Raw genomic sequence first — 23,323 nt, forward strand, 5'->3', positions numbered from 1 at the left:
TGGTGGGTCATTATCCAATAATCAGTGAAGGACTGAAAGATCCTGGGACTGGCAGCGTTTAATTTTGGGAATCCTGACATTCAAAATGATATCATCATCAGGATTTGAGAAAAAGGGATCCCTGGGTGGCGCAGCGGTTTGGCGCCTGCCTTTGGCCCAGGGCACGATCCTGGAGACCCGGGATCGAATCCCATGTCGGGCTCCCGGTGCATGGAGCCTGCTTCTCCCTCGGCCTATGTCTCTGCCCCTCTCTCTCTCTCTCTGTGTGTGACTATCATAAATAAATAAAAATTTAAAAAAAAAAAAAAAAAAAGGATTTGAGAAAAAGAAGAGCTATTTGAAAAATGAAACAAACCTTCTCCGACTTTCCTTCTGTAAGTGGTTAATCCCCTTCCCAAAAGAGGGGGAACATTTATAGGCCACAGTCAATACTGGACTCTCTTGGTAACTGTACAATGGTAGGTTTACAGGTTTATAAAAATTCCTTTAAAAACTAAAGATAACTGACAACCTTTCTGGTTAACCAGCCATATGGCCAACCTCTTATAAAGACGTCATTTTCTTTCTTTTCTGAAAATGCCTTCTGCTTTATAATTGTCCTATGGAAAAATATATTACCAAAAACTTTCTTTACAACGAGTTATGGCTAGAAAGTCTTTCATTCTACTCCTCCTAAAAAAATTCATGAATCATCCATTATGGGAATAGCTCATAAAACTGTACTTTATTCATTCACTAATTCAATAAAGGAAATGTGTTTAGAATCATTTTATTTATAAATCCTAAGCTAGATTCCATGAAGGGACATGGTTTTATAATAAAGTGCTTATAAAGCATGCACAGAATGCCATTATTAAGGAACTTGAGGAATCATCTGCTCCAAATTCTTTTGCAGAGTAGGAAATGAAGCCTGCTAAAATTCATTGAAAAAGAAATGATGTATTCTTAATCTTTTTTTGCCTAGTTTCAACATGGCATTCCTATAACTATCCTATCTGATTATCTACCACAATGAACTTATCTTGTCATATCATGTATGCTTTTGTCCATTTTGCATGGTTTAGAGCTTACTATTCAAGTTGTATCATAGTATAACACTTCTACTTTGCTATGGCTAATTTTTCTAATTATCAGCATATCCACAGGCTTATTTCAGATTGAAGAGCAATATAGTATACGGAGTAGGTGTATAGACTTTGGCAGTAGGCTTCCTAGACTGCAATCCCAGCACTGTATTAATCTAGCCCTTTGATTGGACAGCTTATTACTTAATTACTTTAAATATTGGTTTCTTCACCTATAAAATGCGGGTAATAAGAAAAGGTTGTTGTGAGGTTTAATGATGGTAACATATGCAACCTGCCTAGCCAACAGTAAACTATATAGATGCAGTAAGACTAGTAATAGTAGTAGTAATAGTGGTGGCACGAGTAGCTTGGGGATCCCAGCAAGGAGAAAGAAGTTCTCACTGCATAGTAGAATAATGCCTAACAAAACCTCAAGTGCACATATCTTTGATAATAATGGTAATGATATAATTATATCACTTGATAATATAAAGCATAGCTGCATGGAGAAGCACTGGGAATTTGTTCACATTTTTGCATTATAATAATGATATCAAAGTACAAAAAAGGTGTGGGAGAGCTGACCAATTTCTTAGGTCTGTTACAATATAAAAACATGAGTGTCTCCATGAATCTGAAAACACTTTTATTTCTGAGGAGCATGTAGATTCCATTTAAAAAGGAGAGAAGCAAATAGGAGACATTTATTCAAAAGCCCTTGCTAGGGTCATACTATGCTATATTGAGGTTACATTTCAGACTTCAGACTGTAAGCAGTTTCACTTGTCTTCACAAAGATTAAGCACTTGCTTGCTTGAGCCAGAATGCCTTGGCTTGGATACTGACTCTGCCACTTACAAGCTGCTTGATATGGCACAAATTACTTAATGTCTCCGTGCTTCATTTTCCACATTTGTAAAATTATATTAATATTAGAATCCATTTCATAGAAATGGAATGAATAATAAAAGAGGGGATAACTGAGACAGGTTTAGCACAATACCTGTTGGAAGCAAGCATTTATAGAACTGTTAGCTAATTTGTTCAAAAAAGTGAAACTTGCTAAGACAAAAGTCAAAGACATTTCTAGGGAATTAAAAAGTCTTTGTTCTGAAACAAATGCATTCTTGTTTTCATCTTTGCAAGCGATGCTTATCAAATTCTACATATTCCATACCTAAATTTTCATTCCCATCATCCAAAAAGAGATGAAGAGCCTTGGAAACATATCTAAATATTAGTGATTCTGATTTAGAATGAACTTTCTTTTCCCCCTCAGAACAAAAGGAAAATCATTCTAAGACATCAATAAATAAGAAAAATTAAGAATAAAACAATGAACCAAAAGCTCTTAATAAGAAAATTAGGAAATCAGGGCTCTTCTAAAGTTAAGATGATGGCAAGCTGAAGCAGAGGATCTTACTGTCCCGGTCTGTTATTCTCTAAAAATACCTGAGCATTTATTTGGCATGTAGTGATCCAGAAGAAATAGTACATTGCTAGGCTTCCCTGCACCTAATGCAACATCCTGCCTGGGCTGTACTCAGCATGATGTAAGTATCTTATGGCAACCGAAGGGGACCTTCTTGAAGAGAACACTGGCACGGGGTTTGCCTCTGCCCTTTTCATCCCTTCTTCTTCCCTCTGTCTAGGATGAAGATGCTGGTTGGACCATGGGCATAAAAGTCAATCGAGAGCCATTGTGTGGTGCAACTGTACAACACACTAGGGAGAGTGGCTCTCAGAGCTGGACATAGTTGAGGTCCCTAACAATTGGGAAGCCACAGAACTGGCCCTGCACAGCAGGTTTCTTGATTTGGTTTGTGAGAATAAAACTCTGTATGATTAAGCTGTTCTTAACATGGGTTTTCTATCGTACCTAGCCAAATCTAATTCTAAAGTAGACAATCAGGACTGTCTAGTAGCCTCTTTCTATGTTTGTACTGAAATGCAGCAATAAATTTAGAATTTAAGCAGCTGTAAGACTAGGAATATGGTCACTGAATGCATCACTCTTGGAAATGTGTACATGGTCATACAATCTCAAGAAACTTGACTAGCCAAAGTGCAGACAGCAGTCATGATTAGGTGGGTAAATTATAGGTGTGTTTTTTCTTTTGTGGGGGAGTCGGTATGAAAAGCATTATCTACAAAAAGAGCAAATAAAACAAGTGGATTTTTCCTTTCCTTTTACACTTTCCTGAATTTTCGATTATTGTTAACAAGCTTGTGCTACTTTTGTTTCAACAACAACAAAAAGTCTGTTTAAATGCACAAATAAAAATGATGTGACAGAGGGGATGTGGGCAGGGGAATGGGTGAAATAGATAAAGGATATTAAGAGTACATTTATCTTGATAAGTACTGAAAAATGTATAGAATTGTTCAATCATTATATTGCACAGCTGAGATGAATATAATGCGTATGTTACATACATGTATAACATGTATGTTAATTATGCTCCAATTTAAAAAAATGATGCAAATGTTTTAATAGTTTATTCACACTGCACCTGGAGTGTTTTTGTCTCTGGAGCTCTACCTCTCACCTCTAATGGTCTGACCTGGCCTAGCCTTGAAATTACATTTAAATAATCAGCTTTTCAATATCTTTTTTTTTTCTTGTTTGGTGGAAGTGATAGCTCTTTCCTTAAATCCCAATATCATTCTGGCAACATGTAGTACATAACTTTTTTACATTGTACTATTCCCATCAATACACATATTTCATATCTAAGAATATTATGAGGTTATCTGGAGCATATGTAATTCTTTTTTGTTTTCATACTTACCTATTCATTTGTTTATTCATGTGTGCACTTATCCAATTGACAACAGATTATTGAATATCTCTTTATGATATGCAAGATATTACAAGAAACAAGGATATATGACGAAAAATAAAACTTGTTCCACGCATCCAAAAAATGATCAAGCCATGGATAACGGGATAGTGTGGCAAACAGGTAAATTTAATACAATGTGATCAGTTCTAGGGGAAAGGATTATATATGACAATAAAGTGACAGAGAGGCCCCTCACCCTGCAGGGAGTCTGCTTCTCCCTCTACTTGTGTCTCTGCCTCTATCTCTGTGTCTCTCATGAATAAATAAATAAAATCTTTAAAAAAATACATTACATGAAGGAAAGTTCTGTTTTGTGTGGTTAAAAGCACAGGGTCTGAGAGGAGTTTTGAGAGGGACCAGGAGCTTCAAATGCCACAGGTCCCTCCAAATGCCACAGGTCCCTCCCTGTGCTTTGAACATAATGTTGACTGAACAAATGTTTGTTGACTGTTACACTCATAGGTACTGTGCAACAGCCATTGTGATCCTACACTGGCTGACCTGACATGCCTTATAGATATTTAGGGGACACAAAGGCTGGCTAAATTGCAGAATTGTAATACATTGCCTCAATTCCCTCATTTCCACAGACAAAGAGGCTGAACTAATGTTTTAAGTGATTATAATGTGACTTTCAGAAAGGAAGGTTATCGGTAAATGTCTAGGTCACCGCTACTTCAAACCCTATGTTAAAAACCTTGACTGAATATAGCAAAAGTGGTTACTCCAATGGTATATTCTCATCTCCTGTAAGGAACAAGTCACCCAAAATGGATTTCCTTGCCATAAAATTATTCGTTTCATCAATCAATTTGAAAATAAGTATTAAATGATCATGAGAAGGGAGGTTATAGGCTCGACTGAGAAGGGAAAAATTGAAAACTGCAAATATTTATTGGTCACAATAAGTAGCATACTATTTTCTTTCCTTAGAAAACACAAAAAAATTAATACACCATATTGTTAGATTTGTTCACAAAAATGTATAGATTAGGATATAAACATATTTCTAAAGGTTTTTTGCAAACTTTAAATAACCATAATAGCATGATTGTCTTTTCAATGTGTAGCTTGAGAAATTAAATTCTTGTGTTCAACAGAGAGGGAAATTACATTCCAAATGGTAACTAGCACTATTTTTCTACTTTCAAGAATTTTCTTGCTTCTATATTCAGGCAGTTTTTTTTTTTAAAATAAGTGTCAAGTATTTATAAGAGAATTTTTTTTCTCTTTTAAGTAAGAAGTCCTATCATGTTTTCTGAAACTTTGTTTTGATCGGTTGCATCCTAAGTAAACTCCACCGAACAGGGGATAAGGAGCAAAATTGGCATCAACACACAGAAATCAAAGTCTAAAAGAAAAGAAGTTCATTTCATACCTTCAATAGGTTTTGGTACAAAATGTGATGAGGGCTTGGTTTTCTTCACTCTGTTTCCCTTCATAATTTGACCTTCTTTATTGAGTCCCAAAAACCATGCTCGGCCTGATTCTTGCTGACGGTACAGTGTAGAAGAATAAATCACATAGTAGTTTTCAAATACAGATTCCTTAAATTTGCATTCTGGAGTGAAAACATCCTGCAGAAGAAGGTACAAAAGAGACAAAAGATTTAAAAGTGAAATAGCAAATGCTTAAATCCAATGAACTTGAAATATAGGTCCTGTATTAAGAACAAATTGGAGGAAAAAAAAACAAGAACAAATCAGAGGCAATTACACATAATTTCTAGTGGCACTTGGTTTCAAAGATTCATCATACAAAATCAAGAAGCAAGATTTCTTTTCTAAACAACCTTTATTTCACAGAACACAACTGTCCAGCTTGAATCACTTGTTGGGCTAACATCATGCAAGGCTGTGCCCAGGTCTGGTCCCAGTAAAATGTTTTGTAAATTTAAAAGATTGACTATTGCACATTTTAGTGGTTCTTATCATGTAAAATGTATGCCTGGGAACCAAAATCAAATACAACCACAGCACACACAGGCTCACAGATGTTTTTGAAGGGACTACCCTTAAATGTACATAAATGTATTACACAGTCAATGCTTGTAAAATTTTTCAACTTAATAATAAAAATTTCAGGCAATATACCCAGGGACAAGGAGTAAATAAATATTGCTACTATGTTGTATGATCTTCAGTGAAACATAGAATAAAAGTTTTAATTCAAGAAGGAACTTTAAAAATCCTCGACTTCAACTTTATCATTGGATAAGTGAGACAACCAAAAGGTTATCTGATTAAGTTATACATGCACACACACACACACACACACACACACACACACCACACATTACTGCATCAATGCCAGAACTCACATTTCATGCTTCACAATCACTGCCTCTCACAAGATGACCTTTTCTGTTTGAGTCTTGTTCAGTGACTTACAATGAGATTTTATAATCAATACAATGAAATCAAATCCTAATATTACAAATGGAAAAAATATTTGTCATGGAATGAAGAAATTCCTCCCCTTCTAAGATGAGAAGAAAAGCAAATGTGATAGCATCTTCTTCAACCACATGTAAATAAGAATCCTATATATAAAACACATTCACAATCATCACTGCTGTCCTCGTAACGTACTAGAAGAATCTCTTCCTCGTAATCCTTTAAGTGTAAGGTTCCAATGGTTTAATGTGTTACACCTGCAGTTAAGTTACTAGAAATATGCGGGACTAATGCTGGGTTGAAACCATGTCCATCTAGGTGATACTCACAGACTAGTCCCCAGGATTCATTTGCAGAAAGCTACAGTGATTCATCGATGGGTGTTAGTAAAGGCCTTCAGTGATAAAAAGACACTGCTTAAGAGACTCTCTTGATTTTAAATGGTTCTAAAATTATAGAGCAGGAAAATGAGAGTGAAATGATGGGGAGGGGAATGGGAAGGCAATTGTGAATATTATATACATATGTATATATAATACAGATAGATTATATATTATTGATAAATATTGATAATAAATACTATCTATATTATATTGATAATAACAATATAATACCATAGGACACTCTCAATTTTAAATAAACCTAGTGGCTTAAGAATCAAAAACCTAAAAAGTCTCTACATTTTATAGTGACATTACTCACAACCACTTTTGCTCCTCCTAGCTTTACTTCCAGAGTGTATGCTTTCCAACTCAACTAGGAATACATAACATACAATTCCGTATAGTTAATATAATTAAATGGTAGCATAATTACAATTTAACTCCATCCCATTCTTTGTACATCTCCATTTCCTCCTTCCTGTTCTAGATACAATACTCCACGACATGTACAATGGATGAATGAACACTTTATTGCACTGTAGCCACTGCTCTCTTTGCTGTTTCTCAAAAACAACAAGCATAACCCATTTCAAGTCCCTCACAATTGAGATCCTCAGTTCTTGAAAATGCCTTCATATTAATATGGTTTGATCTCTCATTTCATTCAGGTCACTGCTCAAATGTGACTATCTCAGAGAGCTTTCCTGACTGCTTTATATAATTTAGCACCTCCTCACTTTCTAATCCTTTACCTTGCTTTTTTTCCTCCATAGCTTAACACTAGCTGGCATATTACATATGAATTAAGCTCCATGAAAGTAAGCACCATGATTGTTAATTCCCCTCATATCCCATCTATCCATAGTAGTTGGAATTAAAAAATATATACTCTGAATCAAAATAATTTGATGGAAATCTTCATAAAACCTTTTATTCCCATATTTCTGTAACCTGTGTTCAAATTGGGAAGATCACTTTCTGTCTTAGGTTCCTTGTTCCTCTAAGTGTAAAAGAGAACCTTGTTGAACTTGGTAATCTCAAATATCCCTTTTGATTTAAATGTTCCATAGCTTATCATTCATATTCAATGGTTAAATAATTTCTTAAAATTAAGGAGTCCATATGAGATATTGTTATTTTTTTAAGATTTTATTTATTTATTCATGAGAGATGCACAGAGAGAGAGGCAGAAAGACAGGCAGAGGGAGAAGTAGGCTCCCTGCAAGAAGCCCGATGTGGAACTTGATCCAGGATCCCGGGATCACGCCCTGAGCCAAAGGCAGATGCTCAACTGCTGAGCCACCCAGGCATCCCAAGATATTGTAATTAAAAAAAAGAAAAACAGTGCTTACCTATAAAAAATTGTGATGATATATTGTTATTTAGAATATCAAATAGAAAATGTAATCAAAGAAAATAAACTTTGCTATTATACAAGTAGTTATGACTAATGACTCTATGATATGTAAAAATTACTGACTTTCCAAACATATGCTAGATAAAAAGGGCCCTCTATATTGATTTTTTTCCTTTCCATTTAAAAACCAAAATCTTTTTTTTATCTACAAAAATATCTCCCTGTTTGCTGTGCTACTTTTTTATTAGATTGTGTATAAAGAAGAAAGAAATTAAAGACTTGAGTCTTGCAACACAATTTATGTCCAACAACTCTAGAGATAGATAGTTCCTTTGGTTATAACTCTTGAATATGTGGATGTGAATCTTTTGATTTCTTAACTTCCTTAATGGCTTTTAGATGTACAGAATTTGAAAATCCTTGGCATATTAGCAGTTGCTCCATCAACTGTGTTGTCAGATATAATGATATTAAGTCAAGCAAGAGAACTTTTGTTTTCCATCCTGACAAGCGGCAAAGAAAATGCTAAAATACATTATCTCAAATGAAGTATTTTTTAAAAAACTAAGTTGCTTTAATAGAACAAATCTAATTTTATAACTTAAAAAAATTTAGCATATATGGAATCGTTACCTATATACTTTTGAGATAATTTTTACTGGAAAACTACTGAACTGATTTTTCTAAAAACAAAGCTTCTTTGTTAACACAGTCTTTGCATTATCTTACAAGACAACAGTAAATTTATATCATCAGAAAATAATGAAAACTGTGGTACATTGGAAACAATTTTGGAGGCAGACATAAAGATTCAAATCTCCAATTTTTTTATTTGGACAAGTCATTTAATTTCTCTGAAGCTCAGTTTTATGATCTATAAGTTAATATTAATTATACTTTCACTATAAGATTGAATCATTAGACAATAAAGATGTGCCTAACTTAGTACCTGGCATGTCACTCACTTTATTTACATCTAGTTAACACTTTTTCGGTTATATATGATATTACAAATGAGAAAGGTTAGCCTGAGCAGTCGGTTGAGAAAAGTCACTCCAATTGTAGAATTCAATAATGTTTTTCCCTATATGACAATGCTGCTTAAGGATCAATTTGGCCATTGTTATAAAGTATGCAGATAAATAGATGATTTCTTTTTCCGGTAGAGGATGTTTTTTATCAATCTGAGATAAGTGACATGAGTTTCAGATTCTTCACACCTCCTAAAGAGGCATAATGCCACATAACCAATTCACTTAGCCTCTAGCCCATAGCTTGCAAGTATGGAAGTGAGGTAGGAATGGGGAATTGAAAAGGCAGGTGGGTGGATGAGAAGATACATCATGTTGCAGTGACTGTTATCATGAAAATTATTTCCAGAATTCTGAATATTCTAGAGGCAGAGCAGATATTGAGGGAACAGAGTGATTTTCCATTAAAAACACCATTACTTCTTATGAAGTGAGCATGGACACAGGATGTAACTATGAGTTTACAAATCAAGGCAAGTACATTGACTACCTTCAGTACATTGATGAAACAGGAAGAGTATACATCCTCTGGTAGGCCTCTGGTGCCTCAGTCTCTGTTTTCCTCTCTGGGGGTAAGGATGGAAGTGGGGACATTTTCAAATTACCATATTTCAACATAACCTCTGTTATACCTTTTGGGAAATCATTTTGAATACTCCAAGGGGCTCCGGAAATTATCAAGTAAGGTTGGAAATATATTTTTACATGAAATTTTCCAATTTTTAAAATTCTATGTGTCAACTTCCATGAAGTCAGAATAACTGGTATCAAACTTCCTGATGTAACAATTATAAATACTGGACAAAACATATGAGGCAACAGTTTCCAGACACTTATCAACTGAAATTGCTGGGCTTTGATCTTTGAGAGAAGGAAAATATATGAGATAAGTATTAAATTAATCCTGGCTTTCTGCAAGAGGTACTTTTCAACCCTGGAATGGAGAAGTAAAGCTAAAGTATTGCACTGTGGTTATTTTGAACTGTGGAGGCAGAAACTGTTGTTTAGGAATGCTAAGGGGACTTGAATTTATAGATTAAAGTGTCAGAGAAAAAAATCTGATCTAATGGAGGTCAGGAGATTATATGGGAATTTCCCAAGGATCCTGGGATTATGGATACACTGAATATGCTCAGGATAAGACTCCTCAAGGCCGAGTTTAGAGCAACTACTACAGAACTGAGAACTCAATAGAGATACAAGAGGTTGTGCAGGGCTGAGGAATGCTGAACTTCTAGAAAAGCCAGAAAGGAAAGACCTTGATATTGGACATTTCACTGGAGACCTCAGAACAGCCAGTTTAGAGTTAATGACCACACCGTAATTAAGGTCCCCTCACCCCCTGGATTAAAGACAGAAGCAAAATAACTAAGACCTAAACACACACACACATATCCCAACAAGATCAAGATGATCTACTCGTAATTTATCTAAATGCCAGGAAATAAACACACCATCTTTATCAAAAGATGGTGCAATTCACTGTACAATATATCATACAAATATCTACCATACACTACAAAATCATAAAACATGGATATAAGCAAACAGTGATGTAACCCATAATCAGCCAATTAAGCACTCAATAAAAACAAACACAAAACAGAAGGTGACCCAGACATCCAAATTAATAGACAAGGACTTTAAAATAGCTCCTATAAATGTTGTAGGATTTAAATTAAAAAGGGCATATGAGTAAACAAATAAGAAATATCAGAAGAAAAATTGGAAATGATGGAAAAAAAGAACTAAATGAAAATTTGAGAAGTAAAAAGGTCAGTATTTGAGAGGGGAAAAAAATTATTGGATGTACCTATTAACAAACTGGAAAGTGGCAAATGAAAGCATCAGTGAATTTGAAGACAGATAAACTGAAATTATCCGGATAAGATACACAGATAAATGAAGATTTAAACACACACACACACACACACACACACACACACACACACACACAAAGAGCAATCTGTTGACACCATCTAACCTATGTGAAAGAAAAAGAAATAGAGGGGATCCCCCGGGTGGCCCAGTGGTTTAGTGCCTGCCTTCAGCCCAGGGCGTGATCCTGGAGACCTGGGATCCAGTCCCACCTCGGGCTCCCTGCGTGGAGCCTGCTTTTCCCTCTGCCTGTGTCTCTGCCCCCCCCACCCCGTGTCTCTCATGAATAAATAAATAAAATCTAAAAAAAAGAAAAAGAAAAAGAAAAAGAAATAGACAAAACAGAAGCAAAAAATAAAGATAAAGAAAAAATTTTTTAATAAAGCAGAGAAAGGAAAAGTACAAATCAAGTACCATCGTAAGCAAATGGAAAAGACAAGACAACGGAATCAAGTCATTAAAATGCTAAAATAAAAAACAAACTGAACCCCTAATTCTATATCCAGTGCATATAGCCTTCAAAATTGATAAGGTGAAGATTTTTCAGATAAACTAAATGAATTCACTTCCAGCAGACTTGCATTATAATAAACGCTGGAAGATGTTATTCAGGCTAAAGGGAAATTATGTCAAATGGTAAGTAGGTTATATAGGAAGGGATAAATAGCACTGAAAATCATAAATATGTTGACAAATATAAAAGAACATGCAGGGGATCCCTGGGTGGCTCAGTGGTTTAGCACTGCCTTGGGCCCAGGGCGTGATCCTAGAGACCCGCCGGGATGGAGTCCAACGTCTGGCTCCCTGCATGGAGCCTGCTTTTCCCTCTGCCTGTTTCTCTGCCTCTCTCTCTCTCTATCTCTCATGAATAAGTATATATAATCTTTAAAAAAAATAAAAATAAAAAATAAAGGAACATACATTTTCTTCTTTTAATTAAAAAAAACATTGCATTGAAAGAGTTCTAATGTAAGTGTGTGTGTATATACATTCTACATTGCACTGTAGAAAGGACAAAGATTGAACTGAAACATATTGTTTTATGGCTCTCATATTTTACGTCAAGTGTCTTAATATTAATTCTAAGTAGCCTGTCATTAAGTAAGAATGCCTGTTGTATTCTATAGAGCAAAAACTATAAATATATTACACACACACAAAAGGTAAAACTAAGAAACCAATATAGGGATTTAAATGAAACATAAAACATATTAATTAAAAAGAAATTAGGAGGGAAATGGAAAAATAAAAATCAGATGAGATAAATAGAAAACAAATAGCAAATGGTAGATTTAAACCGAACCACATTGATTATCACTTTCAATGTAAACAAAGTAAACAGTGCAATTAAAAGGCAGAACCTGTAAGACTGAACAAAAATGCAAAATGCAACAGTATTCTGTCTATAGGTGATATCCTTATATCTCATGGAGGCTGAAAGTAGAAATATGGGGAAGATACACACAAGTCAAAAGTAAGCATAAAAAGTAGATATGGCTATATTAATGTCAGACAAAGGATACTTCAAGACAAGGAGCATTGTCAGAGGTAAAAGGGAGCATTTCATAGCAATCAGAGGTAAGCCATCAGGACTTAGACGTAATAATCTTACATATGTGCCTAGTAACAGTCCTTCAAAGTATATGAAGCAAAGTAACAGAATTGAAGGGAGCCAACAAATAAATCCACAATCACAACTAGAAATTTTAATAATCTCCTCTTAATAATTGTTAGAATATGTGGCAAAATTCAGTAGAGATCTAGAAAATCTAAGCACTATCAAACAACATGATTTAATTAATATTGTAGAACACTACACTGAGCAAAAGCAAAATGAATATTTATATGCTAGCTCATATAAGTCAAAAGACTGATATCTTACAGAGTATCTTCACTGACAACTAAATTAAATTAGAAATTAATAAAACTTAGGGTGCCCAGGTGGCTCAGTCAGTTAAGCATCTGCTTTTGGCTCAGGTCTTGATCTCAGCGTCCTGGGATCAAGTCCCATATAGGATTCCCTGTTCAGCAAGGAGTTTGCTCCTCCCTCTCCCTCTACCACTCATCCCTGCTCCTGTGCTCTGTCTCTCACGTGCTCTTTTCTCTCTCAAATAAATAAATACAATCTTTTAAAAATATATTTAAAAAAGAAATGAATAAAACAAGTATCTTAAGGAGCTGTGAATATTTGGAATTAAACGAAAGATTTGTATAGAATGGGTCAAGGAATAAATCACAAAGGATATTAGAAATAGTTCTAGCTGAATAATAATGAAACACAAAATGTCAAAATTTGTAGGATGCAGCCAAGGGAGTGCTATCAGGGAATGCAGATAAATTCCCATATTATAATACATGTACCCATTAACCCACTTTTGGGAATTTGACCTACAGATATAGAAGCAAGTGTGTAAAACGGACTATGTTCAAGATTATATTCACGGTAAAGTGGCATGTAGTATCAAAATACTGGAAATAATCTAAATGTAGCTCAACGGAGGATTAGATATATTTTGCCATGTCCACACAATGGAATATTACACAGCAGCTGATGACAATAAAGCAACTCATGTTTTGCTACTGAAAGATCTCTAAGATGCATTGATCAATAAAAGCAGCAATCTGTAAGTGTGTGCATTTGCATAAATACTACCATTTGTATTAAATATACACAGATCCAAAATGCATGTCTTTATTTGTACATGGCACCATTTGTGTTAAATATGTACATAAATGTTATTTGCTTATATCATGTTTAGAAAGTTCTTGAAAGGGATCCCTGGGTGGCGCAGCAGCGGTTTGGCGCCTGCCTTTGGCCCAGGGCACGATCTTGGAGATCGAATCCCACGTCAGGCTCCCGGTGCATGGAGCCTGCTTCTCCCTCTGCCTGTGTCTCTGCCTCTCTCTCCCTCTCTCTGTGTGACTATCATAAATAAATAAAAATTTATATAAAAAAAGAAAAGAAAGTTCTTGAAGGATACACAAGAAGCTGGCGCGGGCGTTTTTCTCATGGGAAGAGATTTGGATAGTTGGAGAGTAAAACGGTAAGAAGTAGACTTACTCTCCTCTGTGCATGTATTACTGCTTCAAATAGTAAATTAAATTAAGGGGGAGGAGAAACTGTTGGTCAACTAAAATTAACCTACGAGCTAAATACAGCTTTCAGACCTCTAATGTAGAGTACAGCTTCTTTTAAAATAGTTCTATTTCAAATGTGATAAAACTTAGCCTCTGAAATAGAAATTTACTTAAAACAGGCTCACACAACAAACAAAAGCCTCATGATGATGAGGATATACCCTAGGATCACCTGAACCCGTATCAAGGAATAGTATGCTTCCTGTGAAAAGTTATTGAACGAAGAAGATCAGTGAAGCCCCCATTAAATAAATCACCCAAATGGACCAGCTGAGTGATGGAGAATAAACATGATCTTTTACCCCATCCTTCATGTGAAGTTGATTAGAGTGCCAGAATAACCTTGAGCCTAGTACAAGAATATACATTTAAAAAAAAAGTCATAATCTTTCTTTGGACTCTACTTCTTTCACTCTCCAGCCTTTCTGTAATTTGGATCCCCCAACATTCAGAGGACCCCAAATTTCTCCAGCAATACTACCTAAATCTCAACCAAAGTTGGCATGAACACTGTGGGCTTTCCAAACAATGGTGGAAATTCACCTGTGAATATGCAGTAAAGAGGTTTATTGGGGTAATGTGTCACTATAGGCATGCTACAGAAATATTCCCACTGTCAATGGGAGAAACAACCTCAGAATTTGCTTGTGTTGCTTACTCATTGGGTTTAAATTACACTTCTTCATTTAAATATCTTCCTGGCAGTGATTACAATGCTCAGTGACTGGAACATTTCTCAGTGAGGAACTTCTGTTATGGTCAATGAAAGAGAAATATGGGCTGGGATACACTGTGGCTGCAGAACACCTGTGAGGCAGGACTGCGGCGATGTGGCTGTAAGATATTGCACACAACACTAAACCTTTTATTAATCTAGAAGGAATGTAAGATTAAAAAAAAAAGCAAAGAGAATGAGTCCTGGTATCATGTAGGTACCCAGCAGGTGTGAATAAACTGCGACCCGATATTCTATGCCTGGCAATGCTACAAAACCACATCTCACAGGTGTGTTCCACTCAGCGTCAATCAAGCCCACACATACAGTCACACCAGTCACTTTATTTTGACAGGCTAAAGAATAATCTGCTAGACAAATAGTTCTGATAGAACTGAAAAGCTAGAGTTGTAGTTTTGTTTTTTTTTTTTTTTTTAATAAACATCTTTGCTGCAGTGTACCTTGCTGTGATGATGAGCCTTCAGAAGGATAATTCAAAGTAGACATATTCGCCACTAAAGAGTAGTCAAGAGTGAGGGGGCCTGGTTCATTTAGTGCTTTTCTCTAAAGTCCAAGGTTATTGAATATAATTTACCTCTATCATATTTCAAGTATACTGTCACTTGGATAGAGAGATGATAAGTACACTTGTTTGATTTCATAAAAGGCACTAAAAATAAAGGAAATTCGTAGGTTCTGTCCTTATGATGAACATAGAATCCTTGAAATTTAAAGCTGCAAATATATAGTCTGATTCTCCATTTTGGAGATGAAGAAATCAAGGTCTTCAGAGGGAGGAAATGAAGCAATTAAGATCATGCTGCTAGATACCAGTAGAGTCAGGATTAGAATAACGGTATCTAGTCAGGGATCTTCTCTCTCTAGGCTACAGTGCTCTGGTTAGGATTTATGCCCTTTCATAGATAAGGATAACCAGGTAAAATAGGCTTTGTACTGACAATTGTGTGTATTTTCCATTAATCAAATGACTTCTACCAACGTGGCTCAATCGCTCTAACAGCGTTACCCCAGTTACCTGTTACAGCAAATACACTTTGTTTATAGTCATTTTGTAGGTATCATGCTCTTAAATCACAGAATAGGCATTGGTATCACACCAAGAGGCAAAAAGGCAAAAATGGGTGACCATTTTTTATATAAACAGGATAAAAACATAGTAAATTTGACTAATGGTTTTACCTGGAGATGGTAAATGGAGCAGAGATCGTGTTCTTCAAAGTAGAATTGGCATTTGTACGAAGAGAACACGGAGTCAAAGAACAGGGACAGGTCTATGCAATTCTGAAACTTAATGGCCATCCTACTACCTAATGGTCCTATTTGTGCACATTTTGAGTTTGATTCATTTGTGATTCAGGACTCACGACATAGTCCTAGAGTAATTTTCTTTTGCAAACTAAAAGGTGACAAGTCACTCAAAACATCTCCTCAGACCCAACAATAATGGTAGACCAATGAAATGGTTCTGCAAGCATGAATGTTTACCTACTTGTCTATTTGTATAGTATTTGATTACAAATCCACAAAAAGAAAAGATTCAGACAAATATGGGTAATTCATGTTATCTTCATCATCAGGTTCCTAAACCACCTCATACAAATGCATCCATCTTAATAGGTTATATATTATATGCCTTTTTCATCTCCCTCAGATTCTATCACAATTTAGATACATATTTCACTTGTTGCTTCTACTATGCTTTCACATGTGGCAAATCCTCCCACCTATATCTGTACATCCAAATCTCAATTACTAGAAATAAAATGCACTCTCAATTATTCTTAAAACCTACTTCAAATTCAACTTTCTTCATAAAATCTCACTGTCAGGTGAAAAATCATCTTTTTTTCTTCTGATCACCACAACACAAGCAATTTATCCATGGCTCTCTGGATGTAGCGGTCACTTTTAATTCATATTATATGTATCTACAAATATGACTTTACTATGTACAGCTTATTTGAGATCAATATTTCTCTCTTACTTTTTGAATCTGGCACAGTACCTGGCACCTGGTAGCTTTTCCATAAATGTTTGTAAATTAGTAAGGAATAGATGAATATAGCCCATTACAAATGTCTGGAATAGTTTGGTGAAATAGCCTTTGTAATGGTTCATCAAGCCTAGCATCCATGTATCTCCTGGAATTAAACCTCTTTTTAGCCAACATGCAAACAAAATTCATAATCCAACTATACATTTTCATATTTCTTTGTTTTATAATTGAAATTCAAAGGTTATAGCCAACAATCAACAAATTAATTGCCTTTATTCTTTCAGAAAATATCTAAAAGAGAAGATAAAAGTAAACAGTACCATACATTCTCAAGGAGCCTACAATATAACGGAATAAACACATATAAATAACAACCTTTTCACATTCTATGTTAGCTTTCAAAAGATAAAAATTTTGTGCAGGATGCCTATAAGAGATATTATTTTCTTGAATTGAGAACCAATTATGTAGAAATTCAAATATATTTGAACTTGATAAAATCCATTAATATGTATTAAGCAAAGCAAACAAATGGTATTCTCGGTCTTAAAGAATATTAATAGAATGCTAATGCTTCTTTTTTGATATTAATAGTTTTAGAATTATATGTGAACCATTTAAGAGTAAATTCATTCTTTTGATATACTCCAAAATGTCACAGGTCTTGTTCAGTTCAGGTCTATATACTCATACTGCCCTGCATACATAAAATGCTGTTTAATATTTAAGTGTACATAAAATTTTCATATATATTTTTTCATATATATGTATATGGTTATGCACATATGAAGCTGACTAGTAAGAAGGCTATACTTCCATCTTTTAAATAAAATTCATTTTATTAAAGCCATTTTTAGGAAATACCAAATAGAATAAAAAAATATATTTTCAGATCATTGACTGTAAAAACCATCAATTGAATTTCGCTTAAATTGTATTTTATGGAGTTCTACTTTATCTGAAAAGGAAATAATTTGGACTCATTACCTATTTTGATTTTCATGCTCCTATGTAAAAAAATTAAAATAAATAAACAAATTAAACAATTTAAGAAAAACTGGAAAGAGCCACTGTCTAGAATGAGGCCTATATCCTTTTCTGCTGTTAATCTCAAATTCTTTTTATTACTTAACCTTTAAAGTTTGGGGTTCAGCTGCTGATAAGTAGTTATCATTTGACTTTGGTTTCCCCTGAAGTGTGCCCAACATGCACAGTCTTTGCTCTTTTCAGATATTTTGCAGTTTGACATTTTAAATGTCTTTTCTCCTTAGTAGAAGTCTGGATTATTAGAAATGAAGCCAAAAGGAAACTTGGAACTTTTCTAAACCATTTTACAAAAGGGAAAGACCCAGCACTGTAAGCCAACCTCAACACTGATGCTGTTCTCTTAACTTGAAGCCAAGTGGCAAAGTGTCCCAGTGTCTCACCAATTTAGCTTGCATTCAGTCTGAATAGAATCTGACCGTTTTCCCTAATAGAATCAGCATGCAAATTTCTAGCATTCAACTGCTGAAAAGCTGTATTTAAAACTACTGTGTGGGAGAGCAGAACAATATGTGAAGGAGATATTATGCTAGACTTGACAAGTTTTAGTTTCTGACACATGTCTTTATTTGAGCAAAGGCAAAAAATTAGATACTATGTATTTTTTTAAGCAATTTCTCATAAACAGGTCAATAAAACTATAAGCATGTATTTGCCTGTATTCTCAAGGTTAATACATATTTTATATGTGCATCAATTATAGTTGGGTCAGTCAAGGTAAGTGGAGGAAAAGAAGGTTTATGTGAGGTTGATAGAAAAGCATTTTTGATGTTTAAATTTTGAGTGGCCACTGAAATAATTATATAATACATGTATGCTTTCAGCTAACATTTAAATTCTGTGTTCTGATAATCAGTTAATGATCTGGAGATTAACAGTCATTTTAGTCAGACTTTACAATATTGTGAGGCATAAGACTGAATAATAAAATCTCCTTCTCGGATAAGGATCAGGGTTAAGAAGAGCTTCCTGGAAGAGGCTGTATTTGACACTTGAAGAATACAAAGGAGCTTAGTAGGTAGAGAATAAGAGAAGGGAAGGGAAGGAATTATTTTACTAATCCAAAATAATTTATAATATTCCAGTAATTGTGTGATTTTATGAGTGAATAGTGTCCAAAGAGTCACTAGCAACATAGCTTAACCTAAAAGATGGTCCAATGCCATAAATTCTAAGCATAGGATGTCCTTGTGCCATACAACCTAACACATTTAAGATAAGATTATTTTGGCATTTCCAAAAATTAGTGTGGGATTACAGAAACTATGCACACGTTTTTCTTTGAATTTTAGGGTGTTTTTCAGAGGTGGCTCTTAACCTCCAATTAGAGAATACTGCCACTAGGTGGAGTGGTAGTGACTTGGTTGGAATAGGCTTCAATTGGTGTGACTGAGAGCATTATGGGTCCCATGATTCTTATTTCTTTTTGCTTTCAAAGACTGTATGGAACAGTTAAGAAATATGCCTCAGAAGTAAGCTTTGACGGACTCGTGGGTGGCTCAGCGGTTGAGCGTCTGCCTGGGCTTGGGTTGTGATCCTGGAGACGGGGGATCAAGTCCCACATTGGGCTTCCTGCATGGAGCCTGCTTCTCCCTCTGCCTCTGTCTCTGCCTCTGTCTCTGTGTCTCATGAATAAATAAATAAAATCTTTAAAAAAAAGAAGTAAGCTTTGAAAAATGATTGTGCACCATAATACCCTTTTCCAAGAGGTAAATTCGACATTTTCTGAGAGGTAGAATGAAGCAAAAGAAAACTCAAGCACAAGGTTTTTTAAAAACTCTTTTTTTTTTTAGGACTTTATTTATTCATGAGAGCTACAGAGAGAGAGAGAGAGGCATAGACATAGAGGGAGAAGCAGGCTCCATGCAAGGAACCTTATGTGGGACTCGATCCTGGGACCCCAGCATCACACCCTGTGCAGAAGGCAGGTGCTAAACTGCTAAGCCACCCATGGATCCCAGGCACAGTTTACTCATTTGTTTTTGAGTTGGATTTCAAAGTATAAAATCTGAGGAGCTTTTCTCCTCACTCTGCCTTCTATTCTAGGCTGCATTGTGTAACTCCAAAATTCACATATTGAAGCCCTAAGTACCTCAGAATGGGACTGTATTTGAAGATATGGTGTTTAAAGAGGTAACTAAATTAAAACAAGCCTCTTACAATGGGACCCCAATCAATTCTGATTCCATGTCCCTATAAGAAGAGCAGATTAGATTACAGAGGAGAGAGCAGGGGTGTTTGTGTACAGAAGGACAGCAGTTTAACAGGCAGCAGGAAGGTGGCCACCTGCAAGGCAAATAGAGGACTCTAGAGCAAACCACCCTGTTGGCTTCTTGATCTTGGACTTCCAGCATCCCAAACTGGTGAGAAAACAAATTCCTGTGGTTTAAACTATGTAATCTGTGGTATTTTGTTAGCTGGTATGTTCTGTAATATTTTGTTAGGGCTGTCCTAGCAAACTAAGACCCTCCTAGGAGGATTCTGATTTGGCTACCTATCTACCATTCCTATTTCTTTTGAGAGAGGTATGTCAAAGCCTTTTGTGTTTGGAAGTCAGAAACAAGGAGGGAAGAGGAGAAGATTATGTGAAGCCTAAAAGGTCAAGGAGAGTTTTCCATATTCTGTAGCTTGAAGGCAGGCTGGAGGAAAGCACTGGGGACACCTCCAGTGAGGTGTGTAGTTTATAGAGGTCATGGAAAGGGTCTTGGTTTTTGTTATTTTCCATTGTTTTTGCTTTTGAAGAAGTAGTTTTGAGAAAGGTAAAGAATTTAAGTTATTTTGAGATTATGTTGTATAGACTTTGCTTCTTTATCCATATCACTTCTCCAGAATCAAACAATGGTCAAAGCTTTACAATTATTAAACAAATAATACATTTCTCAATAACAAACAAACAGAAACACCTCATGCAAGTTCTAGCTCGCCTGAAGTTTTAGGTCTCAAAAATTCCCACATGCCTCAAAAACTATCTTACTTACTTACTTATTTATTTATTTATTTATTTATTTATTTATTTATTTAAGGGAGAGCACATGCGAATGGGGGTAAGGGCAGACAGATAGAATCTCAAGCTGACTCCCGCTGAGTGAGGAGCCTGACATGGTGCTTGATTCCGTGACTGTGCGATCATGACCTGAGCCAAAATGAAGATGCTTAATGGACTGAGCAACCCAGGCACCCTGCATCAAAAAGTATTTTAAAGGGCAAGTGATTAGTGAGTTGAAAATATTTTTAAAGCAACCACATTTTAGAAAAATTTAACCAATTCTTTTTTTTTTAAAGATTTATTTATTTTAGAGAGACAGAGAGCAAGAGTGAGTAGGCATAGGGACAGAGTAAGAGAGAGAGAAATCCTCAAGCAGATTCTCTGTTGAGTGAGGATCCCGACTTAGAGCTGGATTCCAGGACCCTGAGATCATGACCTGAGCTGAAATCAAGAGCCAGAGGCTTAACTAACTGCATGACTCAGGCACCCCAAATTTACCTAAATCTTTAACAGAGCTAAAGATATGTTTTTCACATAAGCCAACTTTATACTGATGCTTGGATTTTGACAAATCCCAAGACCAATTCTCTTTAAAATATTCTTCTTAAACCCCAGTAAAGCAATACCTAACCCATGAAAAGCATCAGAATACAAACATTATAATGTTAGTGAAAAGGTCTTGTAAATTATAAAGTACCCTATATGTGCAAAGGATTATCATCTATGCTTATTATCCTGAATTATAATGACCTGTTCAAAAAAATATTATTTCTGCTCATCTTTTTGGTACTTCATTAGAGTAAGCCTAAGAGAAAGCAACAATAGTTCTGTGAAATCAGACCAGATTGTTATAGTGACACCCCAGCAATTTTCTCTGGAGGTACCTCTTCTCCCTCTGCACTGCTAGCAATGGTGCCTATCCTGACACAATATGGGGAAGTATACTCGTATCTGTATAAGTAAAATAATGAGGCCCTAAACAAGTAAGAGAGAGACAGAGAAATATACAGAGTAGGAGAAAGCCTCCTTGGAAAATAAGAAAATTATGCTAAAATTTTTTTCTAGGCCCTTTAAATTCTGTGTTTGTCACATGGGCACCAGATAATATTGTATACTTTTAAGAGTACACAATAGTGGTGATCTCTGGTGTTCTAGCATTTATTACAGGAGGGACTCTGGTGAAATTAGGCTTCAATCTCATTGAATACAAAAACCTTTCATGCTAATGGGAGCTTGAAGTTTTGGTCTTCAAACTTTCACTTAGCGCAGAGAAAATTGGAGGATTCCTGGCTTTGTGATTTTCATACAAACTAACCAAAATGGAACTACTGATTATGGTCTTTTCACTAGAAATGGAAATTGTTTTTTCTCTCACTCTCTCATTCTCATGGTCTCTTACACTTACACATGCATATTCTTTTACCAAAACAAACTAATATATATACATTTAAAAATAAAGCAGACAACAGGAAAAATCTTCACTTCCAACAGGTTTTCAATGTTATTAGCAATGATTTTCCTGTCCTCTACATTTATATTATGCATTTTTTTCATGAAATCATAGAATCACAGTGTTTTAAAACTTAAAGGGGAGACCATTTGAATTTACAAATAAATAAGGCCTGAGTAGAAAAATTATTTCCTCAAGTTTCATTTTCAAAATGAAAAAAGGCATTTTACATTTTATAACGCTGTCCTAAGAGTGGGTTTAACAAGTATTTATGAGCACCTGCAACTATTTTTTTAATCCACATAAGACATCCTTGTCTATATAATATATCATTGTACAAATATAGCATCGAGCTGTTAGTTACTTTAAACAGAAAGCATTTTGTATCATGGAACTGCCAATAAAATATGGAATTAATGACAACACTGTAATCTTTTAAATAACGACGTCAGTATACTTTCAGCCCCTATGCATTGAGTGAAGTTATATGAGCTTTGGTTGTTGTAACTGTCCCATTAGGAGGTAGGGAGTCCGAAAAACAGGACAGAGTTTGCTCCATGTAAATTAAAAATGTAGCCTTGATGACCTGGAGTCTTTATGACTCACGTTTTTCAGGCACAGGAAAGAAAGGTTTTGGAAGTGCCACATGCATTCTTAAGTATTCTCAGTATGTCAACCATTCCCCATGATATGGTTTTACTGAACTCATGGTTTTGCTTGCCTTGCACTAAGTATGTTCTAGATGGCCAATGAACCTGTTGAAATATGGCTCCAAGAAGTGAATGTGTAATTTAGATATAATCTAATCTGAGCTAAGAAAAGAATGGCTTCAACTCTAAGACTCAGGTCCTCTACTGATGCTTCTTTCTACTGCTTTCTTGGACACAGATGCTGGATAGCATGGCACACTCAGGAATGGCACTCATTTTCTTGATATGCAATAAAGGACCAGCTCCTCACCAGTGATTCTAATTTCTTACTCTTTTAAGTAGGTTCCCATAATCAGTTTTCTTTC

General features: G+C 35.4%; 1 protein-coding gene across 3 annotated transcripts in view; it reads right to left on the minus strand.

Annotated features, from left to right (window-relative positions):
• Positions 1–23,323, minus strand: part of FGF12 (fibroblast growth factor 12) — a 543,450-nt gene that overhangs the window by 19,593 nt on the left and 500,534 nt on the right. For all 3 annotated transcript variants that reach the window (XM_072807854.1, XM_072807853.1, XM_072807852.1), the window contains one exon: positions 5,292–5,490. In XM_072807854.1, the coding sequence (XP_072663955.1) occupies positions 5,292–5,490 (199 nt within the window). The remainder of the gene's footprint in view (positions 1–5,291; positions 5,491–23,323) is intronic.

The sequence above is a fragment of the Canis lupus genome, chromosome 31 (assembly GCF_048164855.1).
Source record: "Canis lupus baileyi chromosome 31, mCanLup2.hap1, whole genome shotgun sequence".
Classification (NCBI taxonomy): Eukaryota; Metazoa; Chordata; class Mammalia; order Carnivora; family Canidae; genus Canis; species Canis lupus.